The 23687-nt window shown below is 40.9% G+C and overlaps 1 protein-coding gene across 1 annotated transcript in view; it reads left to right on the forward strand.

Moving 5' to 3' along the window:
- Positions 1-23687, forward strand: part of LOC126355627 (uncharacterized) — a 791356-nt gene that overhangs the window by 615301 nt on the left and 152368 nt on the right. The window contains exons 6-8 of the mRNA XM_050005990.1: positions 725-1085; positions 6101-6204; positions 13594-14237. Of these exons, the coding sequence (XP_049861947.1) occupies positions 725-1085; positions 6101-6204; positions 13594-14237 (1109 nt within the window). The remainder of the gene's footprint in view (positions 1-724; positions 1086-6100; positions 6205-13593; positions 14238-23687) is intronic.

A 23687-nucleotide genomic window follows, 5' to 3' on the forward strand; every position in this document is an offset into this window, starting at 1 on the left:
ACTGGAGAAAATTTACGTAAATTGTCGGTATGTAATAATCTTTAAGTAGTGACCTGTTTTGAAACTTCCTGGCAGATTAAAACTGTGTGCCGGACCGAGATTCGTACTCGGGACCTTTGCTTTTCGCGGGCAAATGCCTTACCAACTGAGCTACCCAAGCACGATTCACGCCCCATCCTCACAACTTTCAGGAGTGCTAGTTCTGCAAGCTTTGTAAGAGAGCTTCTGTAAAGTTTGGAAGGTAGGAGAGGACGTACTGGCAGAAGTAAAAGCTGTGAGGACGGGGCGTGAGTCGTGCTCGGGTAGCTCAGTTGGCAGAGCACTTGCCCGCGAAAGGCAAAGGTCCCGAGTTCGAGTCTCGGTCCGGCACACAGTTATAATCTGCCAGGAAGTTTCGTATCAGCACACACTCCGCTGCAGAGTGTAAATATTATTCTAGTGCTACGGTTTCTTTGGCGTCAACAGGCATTATTGCACACAAGTCGCCTTAAAGCATATTATCAACATACTACACAAAGAAACTCACGGGCCTCAGCTATCTGTCGCTTGCAAGAGATTCCCACCGATCCCCGGAAGCAGTGCGCTTTTACGCTCGGCTTCCTTTTCGAGGATATTACGGATGCACAAATTCCCTTCTCCTGGATCCCTGACAGCTCACGTATTTATCGCTAGTAAAGATATTTCAAACTGGTGACATGTATAATGTGTGTGTTCCGTACGGCAGGTTCCACGCAGGCCGCGGCAGCGGCGGCGCAGAAGTCGAAGCCGGACAAACCGGAGCGCAAGTTCAACAGCCGCGAGCTGATCGAGAAGCAGCGCAACTGGACGTCGCACTTCTCCAGGGCGTCCGCCACGTCGCGCACCGGCCGCGCCGCCGCCCCCGCACTCAGCCCCACCCCCACCCCCACCCCGGGCGGCGGCGGCGGCGGCGGCACGCGCTCCGTCACCCCCACGTCACCGCCGCCGCGCTCGCCTGCGGGCACGCCCGTCGAGAAGCAGGAGCGCGAGGCCCAGGAGAAGGACACCGCCACCGCCGTCGCCTCAGAGCCACCCCCACGGTGTGCGTCTGCCGCCTCCACCACCAGGTACGCCGAGTATCTGGTTTCAACTGTTACCTCTTGAAAATAACGCTAGCAGTTTGACTTGTGTTAGTTTGCAGGCACATACGAGGTGCTATTCAAAATTTTCGGAACTGGTGCTGCCATCTGTTGAGAACCTTAACTTTGGACTAATGGTCACCGTCACTCTCGAAGTAGTGCCCATCTGCACGTACACACCGGTCCCGGCACTTCCGCCACTGGTCAGACGTTTTCTGGTAGCCCCATTCTTTGAGGGTGTTTATCACCCCCAGCGGTGCTTCTCGAATCCTCTCTAGATTGTCGAACCGACGGCCTTTCGACTCCAGTTTCAGTTTTGGTAGTAGCGCAAAGTCGCGAGGTGCCAAATCGGGCGAGTACGGTGGGTGGACTACGACTGCCGTGTCGCTTTTTGCCAAAAAGTTCCCGGTAAGCGAGGACGTGGGACAGGGTGCGTTGTCGTGATGCGACAGCCGGTTCCCTTGTCGCCGAAGTTCGGACCATTATCGCTGCACGTTTTCACGGAGCTGTCGCAAAAGTTACGGTAGTAAACGGAATTCACTGTTTGGTTGGGTGGGATGAATTCTGTGTGCAGAATTCCCTCGGTATGAAAGAAAACGATGATCGTGCTCTTCACTTTGCTCTTCACCTGCCTCGCTTTTTTGCGTCTCTGAGAGTCCGGGCTCTTTCACTGGGATGATTGTTGCTTTGTCTCCGGGTCATAACTGTAAATCCAGCTCTTGTCACCAGTGATAACCTGTGACGAGAAGATTGGATTGTCAGATGCGGTTTGTACCATTTGCGAATCTGTCGTAAAATCGCCAAATACAGAGTATTACGGAAATCACTGTGGACACGCGACACATCCTCCCAGCTGAATGCCACTGCGCACACTGACTCGTCAGATATGCAGCTCTCGCCACCTAGTGGTGCAAAGATCTACTACTCTGCTCTCCAGATGGAAGCGCCAGTTCCAAAAAATTTTGATTCCACCTGATATATGCAGCCCTGCTACGCTTTGAAACCCCCACACGTTTGTATCGTAGCACACCATCACAGCAGCAGAGACAAAATGGCTCGAGGCTGGACTACTCCTTCAGCCACCAGGATAGACGTAACACAGGTGTGACATTTCCGCAGATTCCAAAAACAAATTGCTGGGAGATACTTCACTTCATAGACAGTCAGTCCGTGCTGTTTTGTTTGTGGGCTGCTGTGGTTCTGTTTGTGTGTGTGTGTGTGTGTGTGTGTGTGTGTGTGTGTGTGTGTGTGTTTCGGAATGCACTGGTACTGCAGACGTGCACCGGTAAACGAAAGGAAAATTACTAAAAATGATTTTTTGAGGTGAAAGTTAATCTTAACTCTTGTGCATACTGAGGTCACGCAGGGTGCCCAACCAGCTTTTTCCCTCTCCATTGTACTGATGTTTTCATTCCTGACGTTCGCTGTCTCCATGTAAATGGCCATGTATTTGGCTGGGGCAGAATAATTGAGCAGGCCCTTTCTCTCTGCAGATTTCATAGTCTGATGTAACATCCCGACCACAGAGTGGCCTCTCCACAAGTAAGTCAGAACTCTGGCAGTGTCTCTCATGTACTTGAAGAACCTGTGGTGTGTAGCTGTACCGTCCTCCCTACTGCTCACTGCAGTCCACAACATTTACTGCTGTTACTGGCTACTTATTATGAGGTCAACTTCTCTATTACTAAACTGAAGGTGTTACACTGTTCTCAGTGCTCTGAGTAGTGTCTTAAACTTTCTTCACACACAACATTCACAAGTGTGTATTGTGTTTTTATAGCAGTATCACAGTTTTCCGATGTTAAGAGTACTGTTCTGTTTGTTACTAACTGTAGGACTCCATAGTACGTTGTCTTAGCAAAATTTATCTCTGCCTTTTGTGTAACATTTGTGGTGTGGCTGATATTTAATACACACATTTCGTGACTCGTACGCAAAGGTGTAAGTACTTTACTACTCAATTTCCCTTACATTCTTCAGGGCAGTGCCTTCAGTCTATTGAATGAACCATTTTTACTTAGTTTGCTGCATATATTTTACGTATCTGAGAATCTGTCATTTACTGCTTGCTTGGTATGTTAGTGGAATAGGACAAAAAACACCCTTTATGTTTATGTGAAGTACTGTTTGCCACTTATTGTATGGTGGCTTGTAGAGTATATAGATGTGGATTTTAATAGCCTTTTCTAATAGCTTCAGTGATTGTGTCCCTCAGTCTGTAAATGTCAAGGGTGTCCATTTTATTCACCACTGGTGTGGATACTGGTAATTAGTCGACAACAGGTGCCCCAGATTGTGCCAGGAAACTGACGTGCGTGTCAATAGAAGCACATTGCCAACACCTCTACAGTCCTTCTGGTTTGTAGACAGTCCTGCTGTGTAATATCATGCTTGCATTACCCAATAAGGAAGACCATGACAACCTTTGAAACAATGTACAAAAGAAAAAAAATGGCCAGTCTTGCTGGTCACCTGAAAATATAGCATCTGTCTGGCGCACGCGCGCACGCGCGCACGCGCGCACGCGCACGCGCACGCGCACACGCACACAATGAGTCAGGAGAAAAGGTACATGCTTTGAGGCACAATAGTATTAGTAATTCTGAACAAAACATTTTATGTGAACATATGCCCTATTGCGAATGGTTTTCGAGGAAAACGTGTCTCAGTACACAATTAAATTAAATTAAAGTTGCAACAACGAAAGGTCCTATTTATCTTTTGTCTGGGACTAACAGTTTGCGCAAAGGAGATTGTGAGAATACTGGAAACGTTGCGTGATGCGCGTGCGCTGTAGCTTAAGTGCTTCTTGTAGGCCAGTTTGAGATAGTTTTCCGGTTTGATTGACAACAAGCATCCTGTATCAAAATGTTGTTCTCAAAAATGACAATGAATACTACAGAAAATAAATGGAAATGTACATTAAAAGTGTTCTACCTCAGAAACCATTTGGAATAGGGCATATGTTCACAGAAAGTTTTTTTGTTCAGAATCAGTAATGCTATCACCTGTCACACAGGTACCTTTCCTCCTGACTCACCCTCCAGTCAGACATAGATTGTTTTTTAAGACAGTGTGAAGGTTTTCTTTTAAAATTGACTGTGACCAAAAAAACGCTGTACTATGCTGTAAAACTGTGCGGTTTTGTGTTTTTCGTACAGTCAGTTTTTAACTATAATAACAGGTCATGTAAACTGTTAGAGAAATTGTTTCTTCTCGATACGTTCTTTCTGCTTGTATACGTTCTTTCTGCTTGTATACGTTCTTTCTGCTTGTATACGTTCTTTCTGCTTGTATACGTTCTTTCTGCTTGTATACGTTCTTTCTGCTTGTATACGTTCTTTCTGCTTGTATACGTTCTTTCTCCTTGTATACGTTCTTTCTCCTTGTATACGTTCTTTCTCCTTGTATACGTTCTTTCTCCTTGTATACGTTCTTTCTCCTTGTATACGTTCTTTCTCCTTGTATGTTAATTAAAAAAAAATCTGTTTTGATTTCTTGCTCAAGCCTGGTTTTGTGGAAGTTGTATGAGAGTATGTTTAAAAGTAATGCCTCCGAATTTTTATTCTATTCTCAATATCGGTTGAGGTATTATATGTGATACATATTACTCTGTCAACTTTCCCATTTCACTGCCAGTATGCAACCCTCTGCCACTCGAGGGCTCCGAGTTGTAGCATGTGGCATGGTGGTGTGTAACATAACTATGTTGGTGTGTGAGAAACAGTTTGTTGTAATAGCATTTCTAACTGCAGAAAACATTCCTCTATCTAAAATCGATAGACAAATGAAAGCTTTGTTTGTTGGTGATAGTCAATCTCATTGATGTGCAACGTTGGGTTGTTCATACTCGTAATAAAGGAAATAGCGATGTTGTTTTTTCGTGTTCACCGTTCTTGCACTGCTCTCCTCTATTGCAATTGGTGCTTTGGAATTCTAATATAGAAGTAAAACATTTAGTACCACTTTTTCGTTTTGGTGTCAGTATTATCATGTTTCATCCAGAACTGTCTTGTAAGAACCTGATTAGCAAACTGAAATTTTTTTTATATCGTGGATCTGAGGACAAAGATTTGGGAATCCTTACTACGAGCAAGGTGATAATGTGATAAAGAACACTTGTTAGGACTGAGTGGTAAAATCATGGGCTGTTCCGTACATATTACCTCACACCTCAGAACAAAGTGTATACAGCAGTGGGAGAACAAACGGGTAGAGGGGTAGAGATACAAACCGACAAGCCTTCCAAAAACAAGGATGTTGCACATACAGTTCTAATGACTCGTATGGAAAGAAGACTAAGACTATGTCTCTGTCCTATGGCCATCTCCCACTTGGAGAAGAGAGTCCAGTTTTTAGTGCTGTTAGCATGGCAGTTACCGTACGTTCACTTATAGTTCTCCGTATTCTGAAAATAGAGCAGAAATTTTCCTGGATTCTGACCTGCCATCTATTTTAGGGAACAGTGAGGTGAAGATGCTAAAAGTTTTAAAGTTTTTCTGTGGCATAAAAATACCCACCTGAATTATTATGTATGACTAGAATATGTTATTGTGTTAACAATATCACAAAAAGCTAGATTGCTGGTTAATGTGTCGTCTTAATAGTGAGTAGTAGTCTATGCTTTTGAAAATATTCTTGATATTCCAGCTTCAGCTTCAGACTGTTTGATGTTTTATTGAGTTCAGCAATTTTTACACTATTTTTTAAAGAGTTTAATTGTATGCAGTATTTATGTAGGCTATATCTGTATGTGCAACTGCTGTTATGTTTCTCTTATATCACAATGTAGAATCATATTCACATGACAGCAAAAATAGTATGGGTGCTACTGACCCATGTATTTGCTGTGCACTGAAACTCGTCCGTTAGCATGATGCCGACATTGCATTCAAACCCTATTTTAAATTTTTGTTTCTTAATTTTTCTATTTTAAGAAACTGTTTATGCACCTCATATAAATGTGTGATATATTAGTGTGACAAGGAAAATGTTTCCTGCAGTTCCAGAGGCTCGAGGAATGAAGATCCAAGCAAGCACAGAACAACTTCCATATCGTCACAGGAAGAACTTTGTTGGGAGCCAGATTCTCCCTCTGTTTCACCAGGTACTGTTAGCATTGCTTCCATGTGTCTTACTGTGTTGTTCATACGATTCAAAGTTCTGGTACCTAGTCCGTGAGTTAAAACTTTCGTCATGAAAAAAGTGAAAAATCAAAGCAGTGGGTTTTCATTTAGCTTTGGGAAGTCTGCCACTGGCTGGTAATAGTGTTGAGAATTAACCTTCAGCTTCTAGGTATTTCATTCCACGTCTTCACTGGTTTGGAATTAAAAGTTTTGTGATAAAAGTAGATAATAAGGAATCCCTTATTCATCCCTACTGATGTGTGGTTATATTTAGTGCATTCTGTTATCTTGGTTGGATCCTCTGTGATAGTACTAACTCACTTCAGAGTGGATCCAGGTTTTTATGCCTGGAGCAGGACAAAAAGAGGTAAATGGAAGAATAATAATATGGAAAGTTGAGTCTTCTTCATATACCTAGCTGAAAGAGAGACTCTTATAGTCTTCCATTGGACAAGGCCATATTAAGAAATATAAAGTTTGTAATTAAATTAATTTGTGCCCTGTACTTTCAACACAGTTACTGCATTTGTGTAATTTATAGACTATGTGTTACCTATTTTCTGACACTGTATACTACAATGAGGAGGAAGTAAATGAAAGACAGCTGAACATGACTGTTCTTTGCAATCAACAAACAAGTTTCATTACATATACTAATCTTTGTGAAATAGTAAAAGTTTCTGGGCGGCTGTGCAGTACTGATATCATCAGAATTGTGTGAGGTATCTTGGGATGGAGTTATTTGGTATAATGTCTTAGAGGAGGTTGGGAGAAAAAACTCTTGGCCTTGGGCCAACAGTACTGTGGAGGAGGAGGGGGGGGGGGGCCTTCCTCTACTATCTTTAGACTACTGGCTGGCCCAAAGCTGTGGCAATCGGACAGTTAATGAGTTGCTGCCACAGCTTGCAGTAAGGAGGCTGCTGGTGTCTTTCTGTACTGTAACAGAGATGTTTGCCAACAGCGGATGCCACCATTGTGTTGTCTGTAAATAGATCTAGGTCCCAATTTTGTCTAGTCACTGTGAGCTTTGGTATGGTTGCTATTTCCTTCTAGTTATAACCCACAGAAATCAGTTTAAAAGGACATTATACGTACGATTTCATGTATTAAATGTAGATGGTGCTGTAGTTTCAAGACAGTGCATCTGTTGTCAGGGAAGTGTGTGAAATTTAAAACTCTGCTAACTGCGACCGTGGCCAAGTGTTTGTGCGAATAAAACAGTGGCGTGAGAGACGTGTGAAGCTGGCGGCGCGGAATGCTGCTAAATCTGGCAGTGGCTCGTGGTGGCTCTGTGCCTGCTGTTCAACTCCTGGTAGGCTCTGTGAATCAACTAGCACGCAGTCTGGAATGCCACACGGGCCAGGCGAGAGATGGTTCTGTCTTGTTTACATGTGTACGTCATCTCGCAGTTGATGTGACATGTTGTATATGTGTGTGTGTGTGTGTTGGCTGTTATTGACTGTGGATATTTAAAAAAAAAAAAAAATTATCTGAGTACATGTGTACAGAGCAGATATATTAAATCCTTTATTCATTCTGGAACACTGCTTTTTCCGTTGAAGGATTTTGTTGTGTTGCATGATACATTCTTTTTTTGTTTTGTTTTGGTTTATTAAAGTAAAAATATCTGTGAATAAGTTAACACACTACAAAGGTTTTTGTACTTATTACTTACGCAGCTATTGGACGGAATAGTTGCATACAACAAAAAAAGACTTACTACCGAGGTAAACGTTTCACTGGAATGTTCTATTTGTCACTGCATGTGTGCTATGAAATTTTTCCATTTTCTTTGTGCAAAAAGTCTGTTTTATTCACATCTGTATTATAAGTAAATTTTCACTTAGTACCTTCACTTTAAGTTCCAATTTTGCACTGTGTGTATGCCCCTGAAAGAGAGATTGTTAGGAACAAAAAGTTTCCAATGTGTTTATTAAATGTCACCTGTGAGAACTGAAAACTTGTAACCACATCAGCTTATAATACTTCTCTAATTTTAGTGGATGCACATCTCAAATAGGAGCCTAAGTTTTTCATCAAATTTTTTATCTTTATTTTATTCAGAGCAATTTAATCTTCAGGAACACTTTAATTTGGTCCTTGATGTATGTGTTGAAGCAGCTTTTTCTGCTAAACAGTGCCATAATAGATTTCCTTTTAATGGATAAAATAAATGTATGCAAATCTCTCCCTGTCCTACCTAGGCAATATCTGCACGCTGGTAATTTAGAACCCTGCACCGGTATGATACTTGGTGTATTACTGAAGAGTATTATAAAGTTTTTGCACTCTTTTTGTTTTTCTAAATGAAAGTTGTAGACATTTACAAAAGACATTAACTATACAGCTGTCTTGCAGCACACAATTGATCATGCACCCCATGTTTCACAAGTGTAGTAATATTCCAATTTACCATTATTACACCATTTAAGGGGTAAATTTTAAATTGTCACTAGCTTTCTGACATTTCATTAATATCATATTTAATAATTGAGATAGTGGAATAAATACTGTAAATGGCTCAAGTTCTACCATTACCTAACTACCCAGAATGTCTGTAGAATGCTTTGTATCATGGTTACAGGATGAATCTGCAAGAAATTACTCACTTGATTCTTGTTGTTGTTGTTTCTTTTTTTCTATATCATTGTAAAGACAAATATGTGATATATTCCAGAACTAATTAACTCTGCAATGAGCAATGGAAGCTTCTCTCTCAAATTATGTTTCAAAAACTTCCTGTAACATGTTGGTCATTGTGGTCTTCAGTCCAGAGACTGGTTTGATGCAGCTCTCCTTGCCACACTACCCTGTAAAAGCCATTTCATCTTCTAGTACCTACTGCAACCTACATCCTTCTGAATCTACTTAGTGTATTCATCTCTTGGTCTCCCTAAGATTTTTACCCTCCACGCTGCCATCCAGTACTAAATTGGTTATCCCTCGATGCATCAGAAAATGTCCTACCAACCGATCGCTTCTTCTAGTCAAGCCGTGCCACAAATTTCTCTTATCCCCAATTCTGTTCAATACCTCCTCATTAGCTACATGATCTACCCACCAAATCTTCAGCATTCTTCTATAGCATCACATTTTGAAAGATTCTATTCTCTTCTTGTCTAAACTATTTATCATCCACGTTACACTTCCATACATGGCTACACTCAATACAAATACTTTCAGAAACGACTTCCTGACTCTTAAATCTATACTGGATGTTAACAAATTTCTCTTCTTCAGAAACACTTCCCTTGCCATTGCCAGTCTACATTTGATATCTTCTTGTGTTCAATAATCATCAGTTAGTAGAATGAAGGCTTTCACGACTGGGTGACATGGCTGTTAATATACTTTCCGGTTGGCAAGACTCAGCGGAGCAGCGCCTCTGAAGAAGTCCAGTGCAGTCCTGGATGAAACGTAAAGAGCAGAAGAGTTCTTGGTCCACGACCTCGCATCCGGGAAAGTATATTAACAGCCAATCGTCAGTTATTTTGCTCCCCAAATAGCAAAACTCCTTTACTACTTTAAGCGTCACATTTCCTAATCTAATTCTCTCAGCATCACCCAACTTAATTCGACTACATTCCATTATCCTCGTTTTGCTTTTGTTGATGTTCATCTTATATCGTACTTTAAAGACACTGCCCATTCCCTTCAGCTGCTCTTCCATGTCCTTTGCTGTCTCCGACAGAATTAAATGTCATCGGCAAACCTCAAAGTTTTTATTTCTTCTCCATGGATTTTAATTCCTACTCCGAATTTTTCTTTTCTTTCCTTTACTGCTTGCTCAATATACAGATTGAGTAACACCAGCAATAGGCTACAACCCTGTCTCACTCTTCCCAACCACTGCTTCCCTTTCATGCCCCTCGACTCTTATGACTGCCATCTGTTTTCTGCACAAATTGTAAATAGCCTTTTGTTCCCTGCATTTTATCCCTGCCACCTTCAGAATTGGAAAGAAATATTCCAGTCAACATTGTCAAAAGCTTTCTCTAAGTCCACAAATGCTAGAAATGTAGGTTTCTCTTTCCTTAATCTATTTTCTAAGATAAGTCATAGGGTCAGTATTGCCTAACGCGTTTAGACACTTCTACGGATTCCAAACTGATCATCCCCGAGATCGGCTTCTACCAGTTTTTCCATTCGCCTGTAAAGAATTCGTGTTAGTATTTTGAAGCCGTGGCTTATTAAACTGATAGTTCTGTAATTTTCACATCTGTCAACACCTGCTTTCTTTGGGATTGGAGTTGTTATATTCTTCTTGAAGTGTGAGAGTATTTCGCCTGTCTCATACATCTTGCTCACCAGATGGTAGAGCTTTGTCAGGACTGGATCTCCCAAAGCTGTCAGTAGTTCTCATGGAATGTTGTATACTCCTGAGGCCTTGTTTCAACTTAGGTCTTTCAGTACTGTGTCAAACACTTCATGCATTATCATATCTCCCATTTCATCTTCATCTACATTCTCTTCCATTTCCATAATATTGTCCTCAATTACATCGCCCATGTATAGACCCTCTATATAGTCCTTCCACCTTTCTGCTTTTCCTTCTTTGCTTAGAACTGGGTTTCCATCTGAGCTCTTGATATTCATACAGGTGGTTCTCTTTTCTCCAAAAGTGTCTTCAATTTTCCTGTAGGCAGTATCTATCTTAAACCTAGTGAGATATGCCTCTACAGCCTTACATTTGTTCTTTAGCCATTTTGCACTTCCTGTCGATCTCATTCTTGAGACTTTTGTATTCCTTTTTGCCTGCTTCATTTACTACATTTTTAAATTTTCTCATTTCATCAATTAGATTCAATATATACTCCTGAAAACTGAATATGCTGTTTAGTGATTCCTCTAAAGATCTCCCATATGTCTAATTAGACTCAGCAGCAGAGATCTTTCAGATGTGCACAGCTGTAGAATCAAAAAAAAATTATTAAAAAACCAAACAATTGATTTGTTTTATGAGATTGTTTTAAATGACGAATATTTTTTTTTTTGGAGACTGCAGTTGTGAATGTACCATTCCAAATTGCCTGTTCAGCAGAAATACATTTACACAGTGTGTCCGCCGGCCGCGGTGGTGGTCTCGCGGTTAAGGCACTCTCAGAGAGAGAGAGAGAGAGAGAGAGAGAGAGAGTGAGAGAGAGTGGGGTGTACTATAACGTTACAGATTCAGTGAAATAAAATGACAGATTGCTGTCGTAGCCAGATCTATCACCTTTTTGGTTGTACATTTCCGTATCCCATTATTGTGTATGTATTCGGTTTTTGTCGTGTCACACTGTCAACAATATCATGTTATATTATTATTTTCCATTCTTTTGTTGTGACAGCAACCCCTTCATTCACCCCCTTCCCCCCCAAAAAGATGTTTTCACTTCCTATTATGTCATGATGTCATGTGCGCTCCCCTTCCCCCCCCCCCCCCCCTCTCTCCCCTCCCAAAAAGAAAAGTGTTTTCACTTTCTGATATGTCATACGTGCTTGCTTTCATTCTTAATTGGTATCCATGTAAGTAGACTGTAGTAAATATGTAGTTCCGTTGATTGGTATCCAGTCACAGCAATGTGTAATTTCATATGAGGTATTGAGTAGATGTAATATTACTACTGCGTATTGACCACCTTATTTGTATCATCTCTGCATGTTACCTTTAAATATAATTAAAATTATTTTAATTTTTCATAGGTGTTTTTATGTTAGCCATACTTGTCCGAGATGAACTGATCTGTTATAGTGAATGCTCGTTGAAGATGGCAGAAAGAAATTTTCAGTGTGGAATGACTCTCCTGTACTAGGGAGCAATGAAATTAAAAACAATATTCTTGCCACACTTTGGTCTCTGCTATTTTTGACTTTCTTGTCGAACTTTATTGTGCTGCCAGCTTGGTTGTATGGTGAACATCATCTTTCTGGAAATCGTACAAATTAACTTTCCTCGCAGATTGAAATTTCAATTCCTGATAAGGGTTTCTGTTGCCCATGCTTCTGCAAATATTCTCTGGGGTTCGTAGCTGTACTGATAAGATTTCATCTCATCTGGCAGTTTCTTTAGGGTTGCAAAGAAATTCATATACCTTGTATATAACACTCTTTCAGTGTTTTTAAACTGCAATCTTAACTCACAAAGAAAAGCAGTGCTACCTGATAAAAATCCCTGCTCTCTTTGAACTTCCATGAAGGGCACACATAAGAGACTGCTTGGATAGTGGGTGGCAACAAAGTCGAAAAGCCTCACTAGCAGCAGCAAGAGTGAAATGTAGTATTGCCACGCCTAATGATATGTGTTCGGTTGGTAGCCATCGCTTCTTAAGGTGCAACCTGGATGGCAACTGTGGTAGAAATTACACTGTGGCAACAGTATGAGCTGAATTGCGGACCAAAGCCAAATGCTTCTCGTTAGCACTTAGAAACAGAGGAATGAATTATTGCTGCTTCCTAGTATAGTTCTATTTTTCTGTAACATGGGATAGGATTTATTACCAGTATGAAGACTAGTTGGACACTGCTCTCTATGCTAGTCAATCCTGCGACAGTGTGCGCTCCTGTCTAACTCGGTAAACCTAATCCATTTGAACTTTCTTACTGTTTTCAAACCTTTATTTTCCCCTTCGGTATTTATTTTCCCGTACTTCTTTGCAGTGCCAATTTAGTTACTCCTTGGTTCCTGAAGATGTCATATCAACCTATCCCTCTTTTTCTAAAGTTGTGCACTGTAACAATTTTCTCTTGATTTCAGTTAGTATCCCTGTATTAAACTTGTGAGCTACCTATTCAATCTTCAACATTCACTACGTTTGAACATTTAAAATTCTCATCTTATCTTACCATACATGTTCTACTCTAATATAATGTTATACTTAAAACAAAAACTGCCAGAAAAGACTACCTGACCCACACATAAAATATGTAACTGAAAAGACATATTTATCAAGACCAGAAATTATTCTTACTTTTGCCTGTGTACCTTTATAAACATCTTTATTTGTGACATTGGCTTTTATTTTGAAGTCCAAATAGCAACACTTCTCTATTTTTTTCGCTGTCTAATTTCTTAATCTAATTCCTCAGCATCAGCTGATCCAATCTGACAACACCTCTATACCCATGTTTTCCCCTTGTTAATGTTTGTTTGAAACCACATTCCAAGACACTATCCATTCTGTTTAATTCATGTTCCTGTGCCTTTGCCACCTTTGACAAACTTTGGCAAATGTGAAAGTTCTTGGTTTTATTTCTTGCTGTAAGTGCAGACTGAATAACACGACGGGTAAGATAGAACAGTTCATTGTGTGATACATCATCACACATTTTCTTGTTGTGAATGTGTAGTGCTTTTAATTCCTAATAATATGAGAGATTTCTGCTTACAGGGCGTGGTGGTGACAGCACAAGTGATTTGTCAGGTGATGGCCGCAAATCTGTTAGAGGAGATACAAAGACTGGAATTCTGCAGGAAGACAAAAAGGCTAAAGAATTTTCAAATGATAAAGAACATTCAGAAAAGCCCAAAACAGTGGTGTCATCGGTGCAGCTGACATTGCAAGATCCTATTACTAATTCAGTGCTGCGAGAACTGGAGTCGCAGAGCGACGGAGGGGAATGGCACCCCCCAGGAGGGGCACTGTACACGGAAGTTCCGAGCCCTCCGGCTGTCATCTCCACCTGTGGCATAACAGACCACCCAAAACCACCTGGAGTCAGCCCCTCTCATGAGCCCTCATCACTTCTCGACAGGATCGATGTCACGAGTGTTACTAAGCAAGTCAGCGCAGAAAACTCTACAGCAGTACCAGCTTTTGTTGAGAGCACCCAGCTGTTTGTTGAGGCTCACGAGGAAAAGTTGATTTCTGAAGTCAGCAAGTTAACAAACAGTGTGGTGGCTTTGGGAGGTCCTGAGCTGGTGGAGCCCAGGTCTGGTACTGGTGCTGTGGATGCCAGCCATTCAGAGCTCCTGGGTGCACCTGAACTGAGCACAGCCAGTGCTCTGAAATTAGATGCTGCTGAGAAGAATGAGGTATGAAGTAAATGTTTAAGTGTGGACGGAATGTACTACCAATGCCACACCCATTAGCTCTCTCTAATTCTTCCTCTCCTCTTCCCTCTTCTCCTCTTCTCCTCTTCCCCCCTTCCCCCCTTCTCTCCTCTTCCCCCTCTTCTCTCCTCTTCGCCCTCTTCTCTCCTCTTCGCCCTCTTCTCTCCTCTTCCCCCTCTTCTCTCCTCTTCCCCCTCTTCTCTCCTCTACACCCTCTTCTCTCCTCTACACCCTCTTCTCTCCTCTACACCCTCTTCTCTCCTCTACACCCTCTTCTCTCCTCTACACCCTCTTCTCTCCTCTACACCCTCTTCTCTCCTCTACACCCTCTTCTCTCCTCTACACCCTCTTCTCTCCTCTACACCCTCGTCTCTCCTCTACACCCTCGTCTCTCCTCTACACCCTCGTCTCTCCTCTACACCCTCGTCTCTCCTCTACACCCTCGTCTCTCCTCTACACCCTCGTCTCTCCTCTACACCCTCGTCTCTCCTCTACACCCTCGTCTCTCCTCGTCTCTTCCCCCTGCCCCTCCTCTTGCCCTTTCCCCTCTCACCCCTTCTCCTCTTCTTCCCCCTCCTTAATAGGATCTTTGTGGGACCTTCTTTTACAATTAAGATGTTCACTTCTCTGTTGTACTGATACTGAATTTTAGTCACAATTACAATAAATATGTCCAGAAGACCATTAGTTGCATCATTAATGGGAATAATGGTAGTAAAAATAATAAAGACAATTTTAAGTAAAACTAGATTTTGATGACGGAGGCATCAAGCTTCCACACCCATTCAACCTATATTTCAGTGGATGTTAGTGGTTGAAAACTTAATTAAATGAAATCTAAAGCATGTGTTTGGTGGGAAGGGGGATGGGGGAGGGAACAGCATGAAAACTTCTGTGCAGGTTTTCAAAGGAGATGGACAGTGTGCCTAGCACCCATCATTATTATTAAGTTTTCAATTCAATTGTGTAACAAGAGCACATAGTTTGGGTTGAATAATTAAAAGTGAAGAGTGTGTGTAAATGTAAGTCACGGTTCCTTAGAAGAGCATTTCAACCCTAACAGTTCTCAGCACACTTCCCCTGCTTACATACTATCTTTATTTAATTTTGCATTTAATATTCATTGATATTCAATTTGCTCAAAATTTTGCGTACCTCCACTAGATTCCAAGAATCCACTTCACTGTATGAAAATTTACCCACATTGCAGTTCAGAACTTTGCATTTTCAGAACTATGGTTTGTTGTTGTTGTTGTCTTCAGTCCTGAGACTGGTTTGATGCAGCTCTCCATGCTACTCTATCCTGTGCAAGCTGCTTCATCTCCCAGTACCTACTGCAACCTGCATCCTTCTGAATCTGCTTAGTGTACTCATCTCTCGGTCTCCCTCTACGATTTTTACCCTCCACGCTGCCCTCCAATGCTAAATTTGTGATCCCTTGGTGCCTCAAAACATGTCCTACCAACCGATCCCTTCTTCTAGTCAAGTTGTGCCACAAACTTCTCTTCTCCCCAATCCTATTCAATACCTCCTAATTAGTTACGTGATCTATCCACCTTATCTTCAGTATTCTTCTGTAGCACCACATTTCGAAAGCTTCTATTCTCTTCTTGTCCAAACTAGTTATCGTCCATGTTTCACTTCCATACATGGCTACACTCCAAACAAATACTTTCAGAAACGACTTCCTGATACATAAATCTATATTCGATGTTAACAAATTTCTCTTCTTCAGAAACGCTTTCCTTGCCATTGCCAGTCTACATTTTATATCCTCTCTACTTCGACCATCATCAGTTATTTTACTTCCTAAATAGCAAAACTCCTTTACTACTTTAAGTGTCTCATTTCCTAATCTAATTCCCTCAGCATCACCCGATTTAATTTGACTACATTCCATTATCCTCGTTTTGCTTTTGTTAATGTTCATCTTATATCCTCCTTTCAAGACACTGTCCATTCCGTTCAACTGCTCTTCCAAGTCCTTTGCCGTCTCTGACAGAATTACAATGTCATCGGCGAACCTCAAAGTTTTTACTTCGTCTCCATGAATTTTAATACCTACTCCAAATTTTTCTTTTGTTTCCTTTACTGCTTGCTCAATATACAGATTGAATAACATCGGGGAGAGGCTACAACCCTGTCTCACTCCTTTCCCAACCACTGCTTCCCTTTCATGCCCCTCGACTCTTATTACTGCCATCTGGTTTCTGTACAAATTATAAATAGCCTTTCGCTCCCTGTATTTTACCCCTGCCACCTTTAGAATTTGAAAAAGAGTATTCCAATCAACATTGTCAAAAGCTTTCTCTAAGTCTACAAATGCTAGAAACGTAGGTTTGCCTTTTCTTAATCTTTCTTCTAAGATAAGTCGTAAGGTCAGTATTGCCTCATGTGTTCCAACATTTCGACGGAATCCAAACTGATCCTCCCCGAGGTCTGCATCTACCAGTTTTTCCATTCGTCTGTAAAGAATTCGCGTTAGTATTTTGCAGCCGTGGCTTATTAAACTGATAGTTCGGTAATTTTCACATCTGTCAGCACCTGCTTTCTTTGGGATTGGAATTATTATATTCTTCTTGAAGTCTGAGGGTATTTCGCCTGTCTCATACATCTTACTCACCAGATGGTAGAGTTTTGTCATGACTGGCTCTCCCAAGGCAGTCAGTAGTTCTAATGGAATGTTGTCTACTCCGGGGGCCTTGTTTCGACTCAGGTCTTTCAGTGCTCTGTCAAACTCTTCACGCAGTATCGTATCTCCCATTTCGTCTTCATCTACATCCTCTTCTATTTCCATAATATTGTCCTCAAGTACATCGCCCTTGTATAGACCCTCTATATACTCCTTCCACCTTTCTGCCTTCCCTTCTTTGCTTAGAACTGGGCTGCCATCTGAGCTCTTGATATTCATAAACGTGGTTCTCTTCTCTCCAAAGGTCTCTTTAATTTTCCTGTAGGCAGTATCTATCTTACCCCTAGTGAGATAAGCTTCTACATCCTTACATTTGTCCTCTAGCCATCCCTGTTTAGCCATTTTGCACTTCCTGTCGATCTCATTTTTGAGACGTTTGTATTCCTTTTTGCCTGCTTCATTTACTGCATTTTTATATTTTCTCCTTTCATCAATTAAATTCATTATTTCTTCTGTTACCCAAGGATTTCTAGCAGCCCTCGTCTTTGTACCTACTTTATCCTCTGCTGCCTTCACTACTACATCCCTCAGAGCTACCCATTCTTCTTCTACTGTATTTCTTTCCCCTATTCCTGTCAATTGTTCCCTTATGCTCTCTCTGAAACTCTGTACAACCTCTGGTTCTTTCAGTTTATCCAGGTCCCATCTCCTTAATTTCCCAGATTTTTGCAGTTTCTTCAGTTTTAATCTACAGGTCATAACCAATAGATTGTGGTCAGAGTCCACATCTGCCCCTGGAAATGTCTTACAACTTAAAACCTGGTTCCTAAATCTCTTTCTTACCATTATATAATCTATCTGATACCTTTTAGTATCTCCAGGGTTCTTCCACGTATACAACCTTCTTTCATGATTCTTAAACCAAGTGTTAGCTATGATTAAGTTGTGCTCTGTGCAAAATTCTACTAGGCGGCTTCCTCTTTCATTTCTTAGCCCCAATCCATATTCACCTACTATGTTTCCTTCTCTCCCTTTTCCTACACTCGAATTCCAGTCACCCATTACTATTAAATTTTCGTCTCCCTTCACTATCTGAATAATTTCTTTTATTTCATCGTACATTTCTTCAATTTCTTCATCATCTGCAGAGCTAGTTGGCATATAAACTTGTACTACTGTAGTAGGTGTGGGCTTCGTATCTATCTTGGCCACAATAATGCGTTCACTATGCTGTTTGTAGTAGCTTACCCGCATTCCTATTTTCCTATTCATTATTAAACCTACTCCTGCATTACCCTTATTTGATTTTGTGTTTATAACCCTGTAGTCACCTGACCAGAAGTCTTGTTCCTCCTGCCACCGAACTTCACTAATTCCCACTATATCTAACTTTAACCTATCCATTTCCCTTTTTAAATTTTCTAACCTACCTGCCCGATTAAGGGATCTGACATTCCACGCTCCGATCCGTAGAACGCCAGTTTTCTTTCTCCTGATAACGACATCCTCCTGAGTAGTCCCCGCCCGGAGATCCGAATGGGGGACTATTTTACCTCCGGAATATTTTACCCAAGAGGATGCCATCATCATTTAATCATACAGTAAAGCTGCATGTCCTCGGGAAAAATTACGGCTGTAGTTTCCCCTTGCTTTCAGCCGTTCGCAGTACCAGCACAGCAAGGCCGTTTTGGTTAATGTTGCAAGGCCAGATCAGTCAATCATCCAGACTGTTGCCCCTGCAACTACTGAAAAGGCTGCTGCCCCTCTTCAGGAACCACACGTTTGTCTGGCCTCTCAACAGATACCCCTCCGTTGTGGTTGCACCTACGGTACGGCCATCTGTATCGCTGAGGCACGCAAGCCTCCCCAGCAACGGCAAGGTCCATGGTTCATGGGGGGAGGTACCCAATAAATATCCTTCTTTCTTGTGTTCTGTGTTGTTGTAGTTTATTGTAGTGGTAGAGATGTTACACATTTGTTCTTTGAAACAAGCACTGAGGAGAATTAAGGTTTCAGAAAGACACATTGTGTGGTGGCTGTTGTGCTCATTTGGTCACATTGATCTGTCTGGGCACATGAGCCACTGTGGTCACAAGCAGTTGTTGCAGACATAGAACTAGTTAGTCTGTTGTTCTATAGATCAAATTCTTGATTAACATTAAGATGTGGAATGTATCAGCAGAACAAACATAAAACATTTATATGCAACAGAATAAATAAAAGATAGGAATCTCGTGTCCACGAGGCACATCATGTTGACAGACTGGCAGTTGCCACAATGTCTTGCTGGCAGTGAACCATCTGGACCACAGACTGGAGAGGTAGCTGAAGAGATAACTCCTGCTCCACAGCAGCTGTCAGTATTGAGTTGTTAAGGAGAAACCCCATTAATCTAAATTCGAAGACATTTCCATTATCTGTCAGACATTTTATCGCGATGGATAGATTGTCAGAGTTCCATAGTTGCATATTTCATCCCTTTCTGTGCTAAGGTCAGATTCATTAAAGGGTAATGCAGATCATTTTGCCTTATGGCATTGTAATTGTGATTAACTCTGTTACTCTGAAACTGTCATGTCTTATTGATAACAAATTTCAAAAGTGCAGAACTCTACTGTGAAGCTGTGCCTAATATTCCCAACTGCTTAGAGGGATACATAAACTCCACACCCAACTTTTTCGTGCAATGAATACTTTTTTCCTGAGCAAGAAGTTACCCTGGAATATTACCCTGTAACTCATCAGTGAATAAAAATGCAAAAAAATGTGTTAACATACTGACCTCTATATCCCCAAAACTGGCAGTTATTCATAATGCAATGATTTCTGAATTTAAATGTTTTAGCTGGTCTGCTACATCATCTTGACAGCTTAAGTTTTTTTCAATCGCACATCAAAGAACTTACAATTTTCTGCCGCAGTTTTTATTTATTTTTGGTAGAATAGGTTAATACAATGTGGATATTTTTGACAGTACAAAACTGGATGAATTTTGTATTTTTTTTAAAGTTAAAAACTAGCCCATTTCTGCAAAATCATTCAGTAACTTTCACAGAAACATTGTTTCTGTTTTCTCTGTTGATGCCTGTTTGCTCAGCTACACAACAATGCTTGTATCATCTGCAAACAGAACTAATACTGCTTCCTGATTCAAATAAAATAGCAGATCATTAACAGAAAGTGAGAACAATAGTATGTCAATGATCGAACTCTGTGGGACTCGGTTATAATGCCTTCCCATACAAATGATGCGGTGTCCCTCTTTGTAGTGCTCCAACAGCCTAAGGTAACTTCCTACATTCTGTTCCTTACATAGGAAATTACTCATTTTCTGAGCTGTATACTCCATGAAAACTTCATTTCTCTAAAAAAAAATATTATAACTGATACCATCAAATACCTTTGATAAGTCACAGATCATTCCAGTTGGGGATATATTATCATTCAAAGATTTTATTATGTGCTTGCATGTAGATCACTCAGTAAAAGGCTCCTTTGCAATCCAAACTGTGGTGGGCTAAGTATCACATTCCTATACAGGTGGGTGACGAGCTTAGAGTACATTACCTATTCAAAAATTTTGGAAAATTATGTAAGGATTAACACTGGATAAAAGGTATTGACATCTGTGGAGTCAGTATTTTGTTATAGAGAGGCCTAACTTTAGCATATTTCAATTTTTCTGGGAAAACATCTTAAGTTTGTGACTCATTATGTACACGACTAAGTACGTCACATTTTGTAGGACCAAAACTTTTTAGTGTCTTATTGGAGATATTATCCACCTGTTTTGACCTTTCACTTTTTATAGTCGTGCTCATCTTTCGTATTTCAGATGGACACTTGAAATTAATTATTATTTCGCTAAATGTTCTTTGTATTGTTTCTTCAGTGTCTTGTTTTGCTCTCTTCTGAACTAATTGCACTAATTTTCTCACCAATTTTTAAAAAGTAATTGTTAAAATATCTGCTACATTTGAACTTTTTTTTAACAATGGTCCCATTCTCTTTGATAGAAACTCGTTAAGAAATGCTTCGAATTTAGAGTTAGCATTAGGGTAATGGTAAGCATCAGATCAGTCAACATTTTTTAAGCTTCGTCTGAAATCTTCAGTAGTTTTGGCAATAATCAGCTCCACTGTTGTCTTAGTATTTCTAAACGGTACATGGAGCTGCCCCCCTATGAACCATGGACCTTGCCGTTGGTGGGGAGGCTTGCGTGCCTCAGCAATACAGATGGCCGTACCGTAGGTGCAACCACAACGGAGGGGTATCTGTTGAGTGGCCAGACAAACGTGTGGTTCCTGAAGAGGGCAGCAGCCTTCTCATTAGTTGCAGGGGCAACAGTCTGGATGATTGACTGATCTGCCTTGCAACACTAACCAAATCGGCCTTGCTGTGCTGGTACTGCGAATGGCTGAAAGCAAGGGGAAACTACAGCCGTAATTTTTCCCGAGGGCATGCAGCTTTACTGTTGGGTTAAATGATGATGGCGTCCTCTTGGGTAAAACACTCCGGAGGTAAAATAGTCCCCCATTCGGATCTCTGGGTGGGGGACTACTCAAGAGGACATCGTTATCAGGAGAAAGAAAACTGGCGCGCTACGCATCGGAGCATGAAATGTCAGTTCCCTTAATCGGGCAGGTAGGTTAGAAAATTTAAAAAGGGAAATGGATAGGTTGAAGTTAGATATAGTGGGAATTAGTGAAGTTCGGTGGCAGGAGGAACAAGACTTCTGGTCAGGTAAATACAGGGTTATCAATACAAAATCAAATAGGGGTAATGCAGGAGTAAGTTTAATAATGAATAAAAAAATAGGAGTGCAGGTAAGCTACTACCAACAGCATAGTGAATGCATTATTGTGGCCAAGATAGAAACAAAGCCCATGCCTACTACAGTAGTAAAAGTTTATATGCCAACTGGCTCTGCAGATGATGAAGAAATTGATGAAATGTATGATGAGATAAAAGAAATTATTCAGGTAGTGAAGGGAGATGAAAATTTAATAGTCATGGGTGACTGGAATTCGGTAGTAGGAAAAGGAAGAGAAGGAAACGTAGTAGGTGAATATGGATTGGGGGCTAAGGAATGAAAGAGGAAGCCACCTGGTAGAGTTTTGCACAGAGCATAACTTAATCATAGCTAACACTTGGTTCAAGAATCATAAAAGAAGGTTGTATACATGGAAGAATCCAGGAGATACTAAAAGGTATCAGATACATTACATAATGGTAAGACAGATTTAGGAATCAAGTTTTAAATTGTAAGACATTTCCAGGGGCAGGTGTGGACTCTGACCACAATCTATTGGTTATGAACTGTATATTAGAACTGAAGAAACTACAAAAAGGTGCTAAATTAAGGAGATTGGACCTGGATTGACTGAAAGAACCAGAGGTTGTACAGAGTTTCAGGGAGAGCATAAGGGAACAATTGACAGGAATGGGGGAAAGAAATACAGAAGAAGAAGAATGGGTAGCTTTGAGAGATGAAGTAGTGAAGGCAACAGATGATCAAGTAGGTAAAAAGACGAGGGCTAATAGAAATCCTTGGGTAACAGAAGAAATATTGAATTTAATTGATGAAAGGAGAAAATATAAAAACGCAGTAAACGAAGCAGGCAAAAAGGAATACAAACGTCTCAAAAATGAGATCGTCAGGAAGTGCAAAATGGCTAAGCAGGGATGGCTAGAGGACAAATGTAAGGATGTAGAAGCCTATCTCACTAGGGAATAAGATAGATACTGCCTACAGGAAAATTAAAGAGACCTTTGGAGAGAAGAGAACCACATGTATGAATATCAAGAGCTCAGATGGAAACCCAGTTCTAAGCAAAGAAGGGAAAGCAGAAAGGTGGAAGGAGTATATAGAGGGTCTATACAAGGGCGATGTACTTGAGGACAATATTATGGAAACGGAAGAGGATGTAGATGAAGACAAAATGGGAGATAAGATACTGTGTGAAGAGTTTGACCGCGCACTGAAAGACCTGAGTCGAAACAAGGCCCCCGGAGTAGACAACATTCCATTAGAACTACTGACTGCCTTGGGAGAGCCAGTCATGACAAAACTCTACCATCTGGTGAGTAAGATGTATGAGACAGGCGAAATACCCTCAGACTTCAGGAAGAATATAATAATTCCAATCCCAAAGAAAGCAGGTGTTGACAGATGTGAAAATTACCAAACTATCTGTTTAATAAGTCACAGCTGCAAAATACTAACGCGAATTCTTTACAGACGAATACAAGAACTAGTAGAAGCCAACCTCGGGGAAGATCAGTTTGGATTCCGTAGAAATGTTGGAACACCCTATGACTTATCTTAGAAGCTAGATTAAAGAAGGGCAACCCTACGTTTCTAGCATTTGTAGACTTAGAGAAAGCTTTTGACAATATTAACTGGAATACTCTTTATCAAATTCTGAAGGTGGCAGGGGTAAAATACAGGGAGTGTAAGGCTATTTACAATTTGTACAGAAACCAGATGGCAGTCATAAGAGTCAAGGGGTATGAGAGGGAAGCAGTGGTTGGGAAGGGAGTGAGACAGGGTTGTAGCCTCTCCCCGATGTTATTCAATCTGTATGTTAAACAAGCAGTAAAGGAAACAAAAGAAAAATTCGGAGTAGGTATTAAAATCCATGGAGAAGAAATAAAAACTTTGAGGTTCGCCGATGACATTGTAATTCTGTCAGAGACAGCAAAGGACTTGGAAGAGCAGCTGAACGGAATGGACAGTGTCTTGAAAGGATGATATAAGATGAACATCAACAAAAGGAAAACAAGGATAATGGAATGTA

This window comes from Schistocerca gregaria, chromosome 3 (assembly GCF_023897955.1).
Source record: "Schistocerca gregaria isolate iqSchGreg1 chromosome 3, iqSchGreg1.2, whole genome shotgun sequence".
Lineage (NCBI taxonomy): Eukaryota > Metazoa > Arthropoda > Insecta > Orthoptera > Acrididae > Schistocerca > Schistocerca gregaria.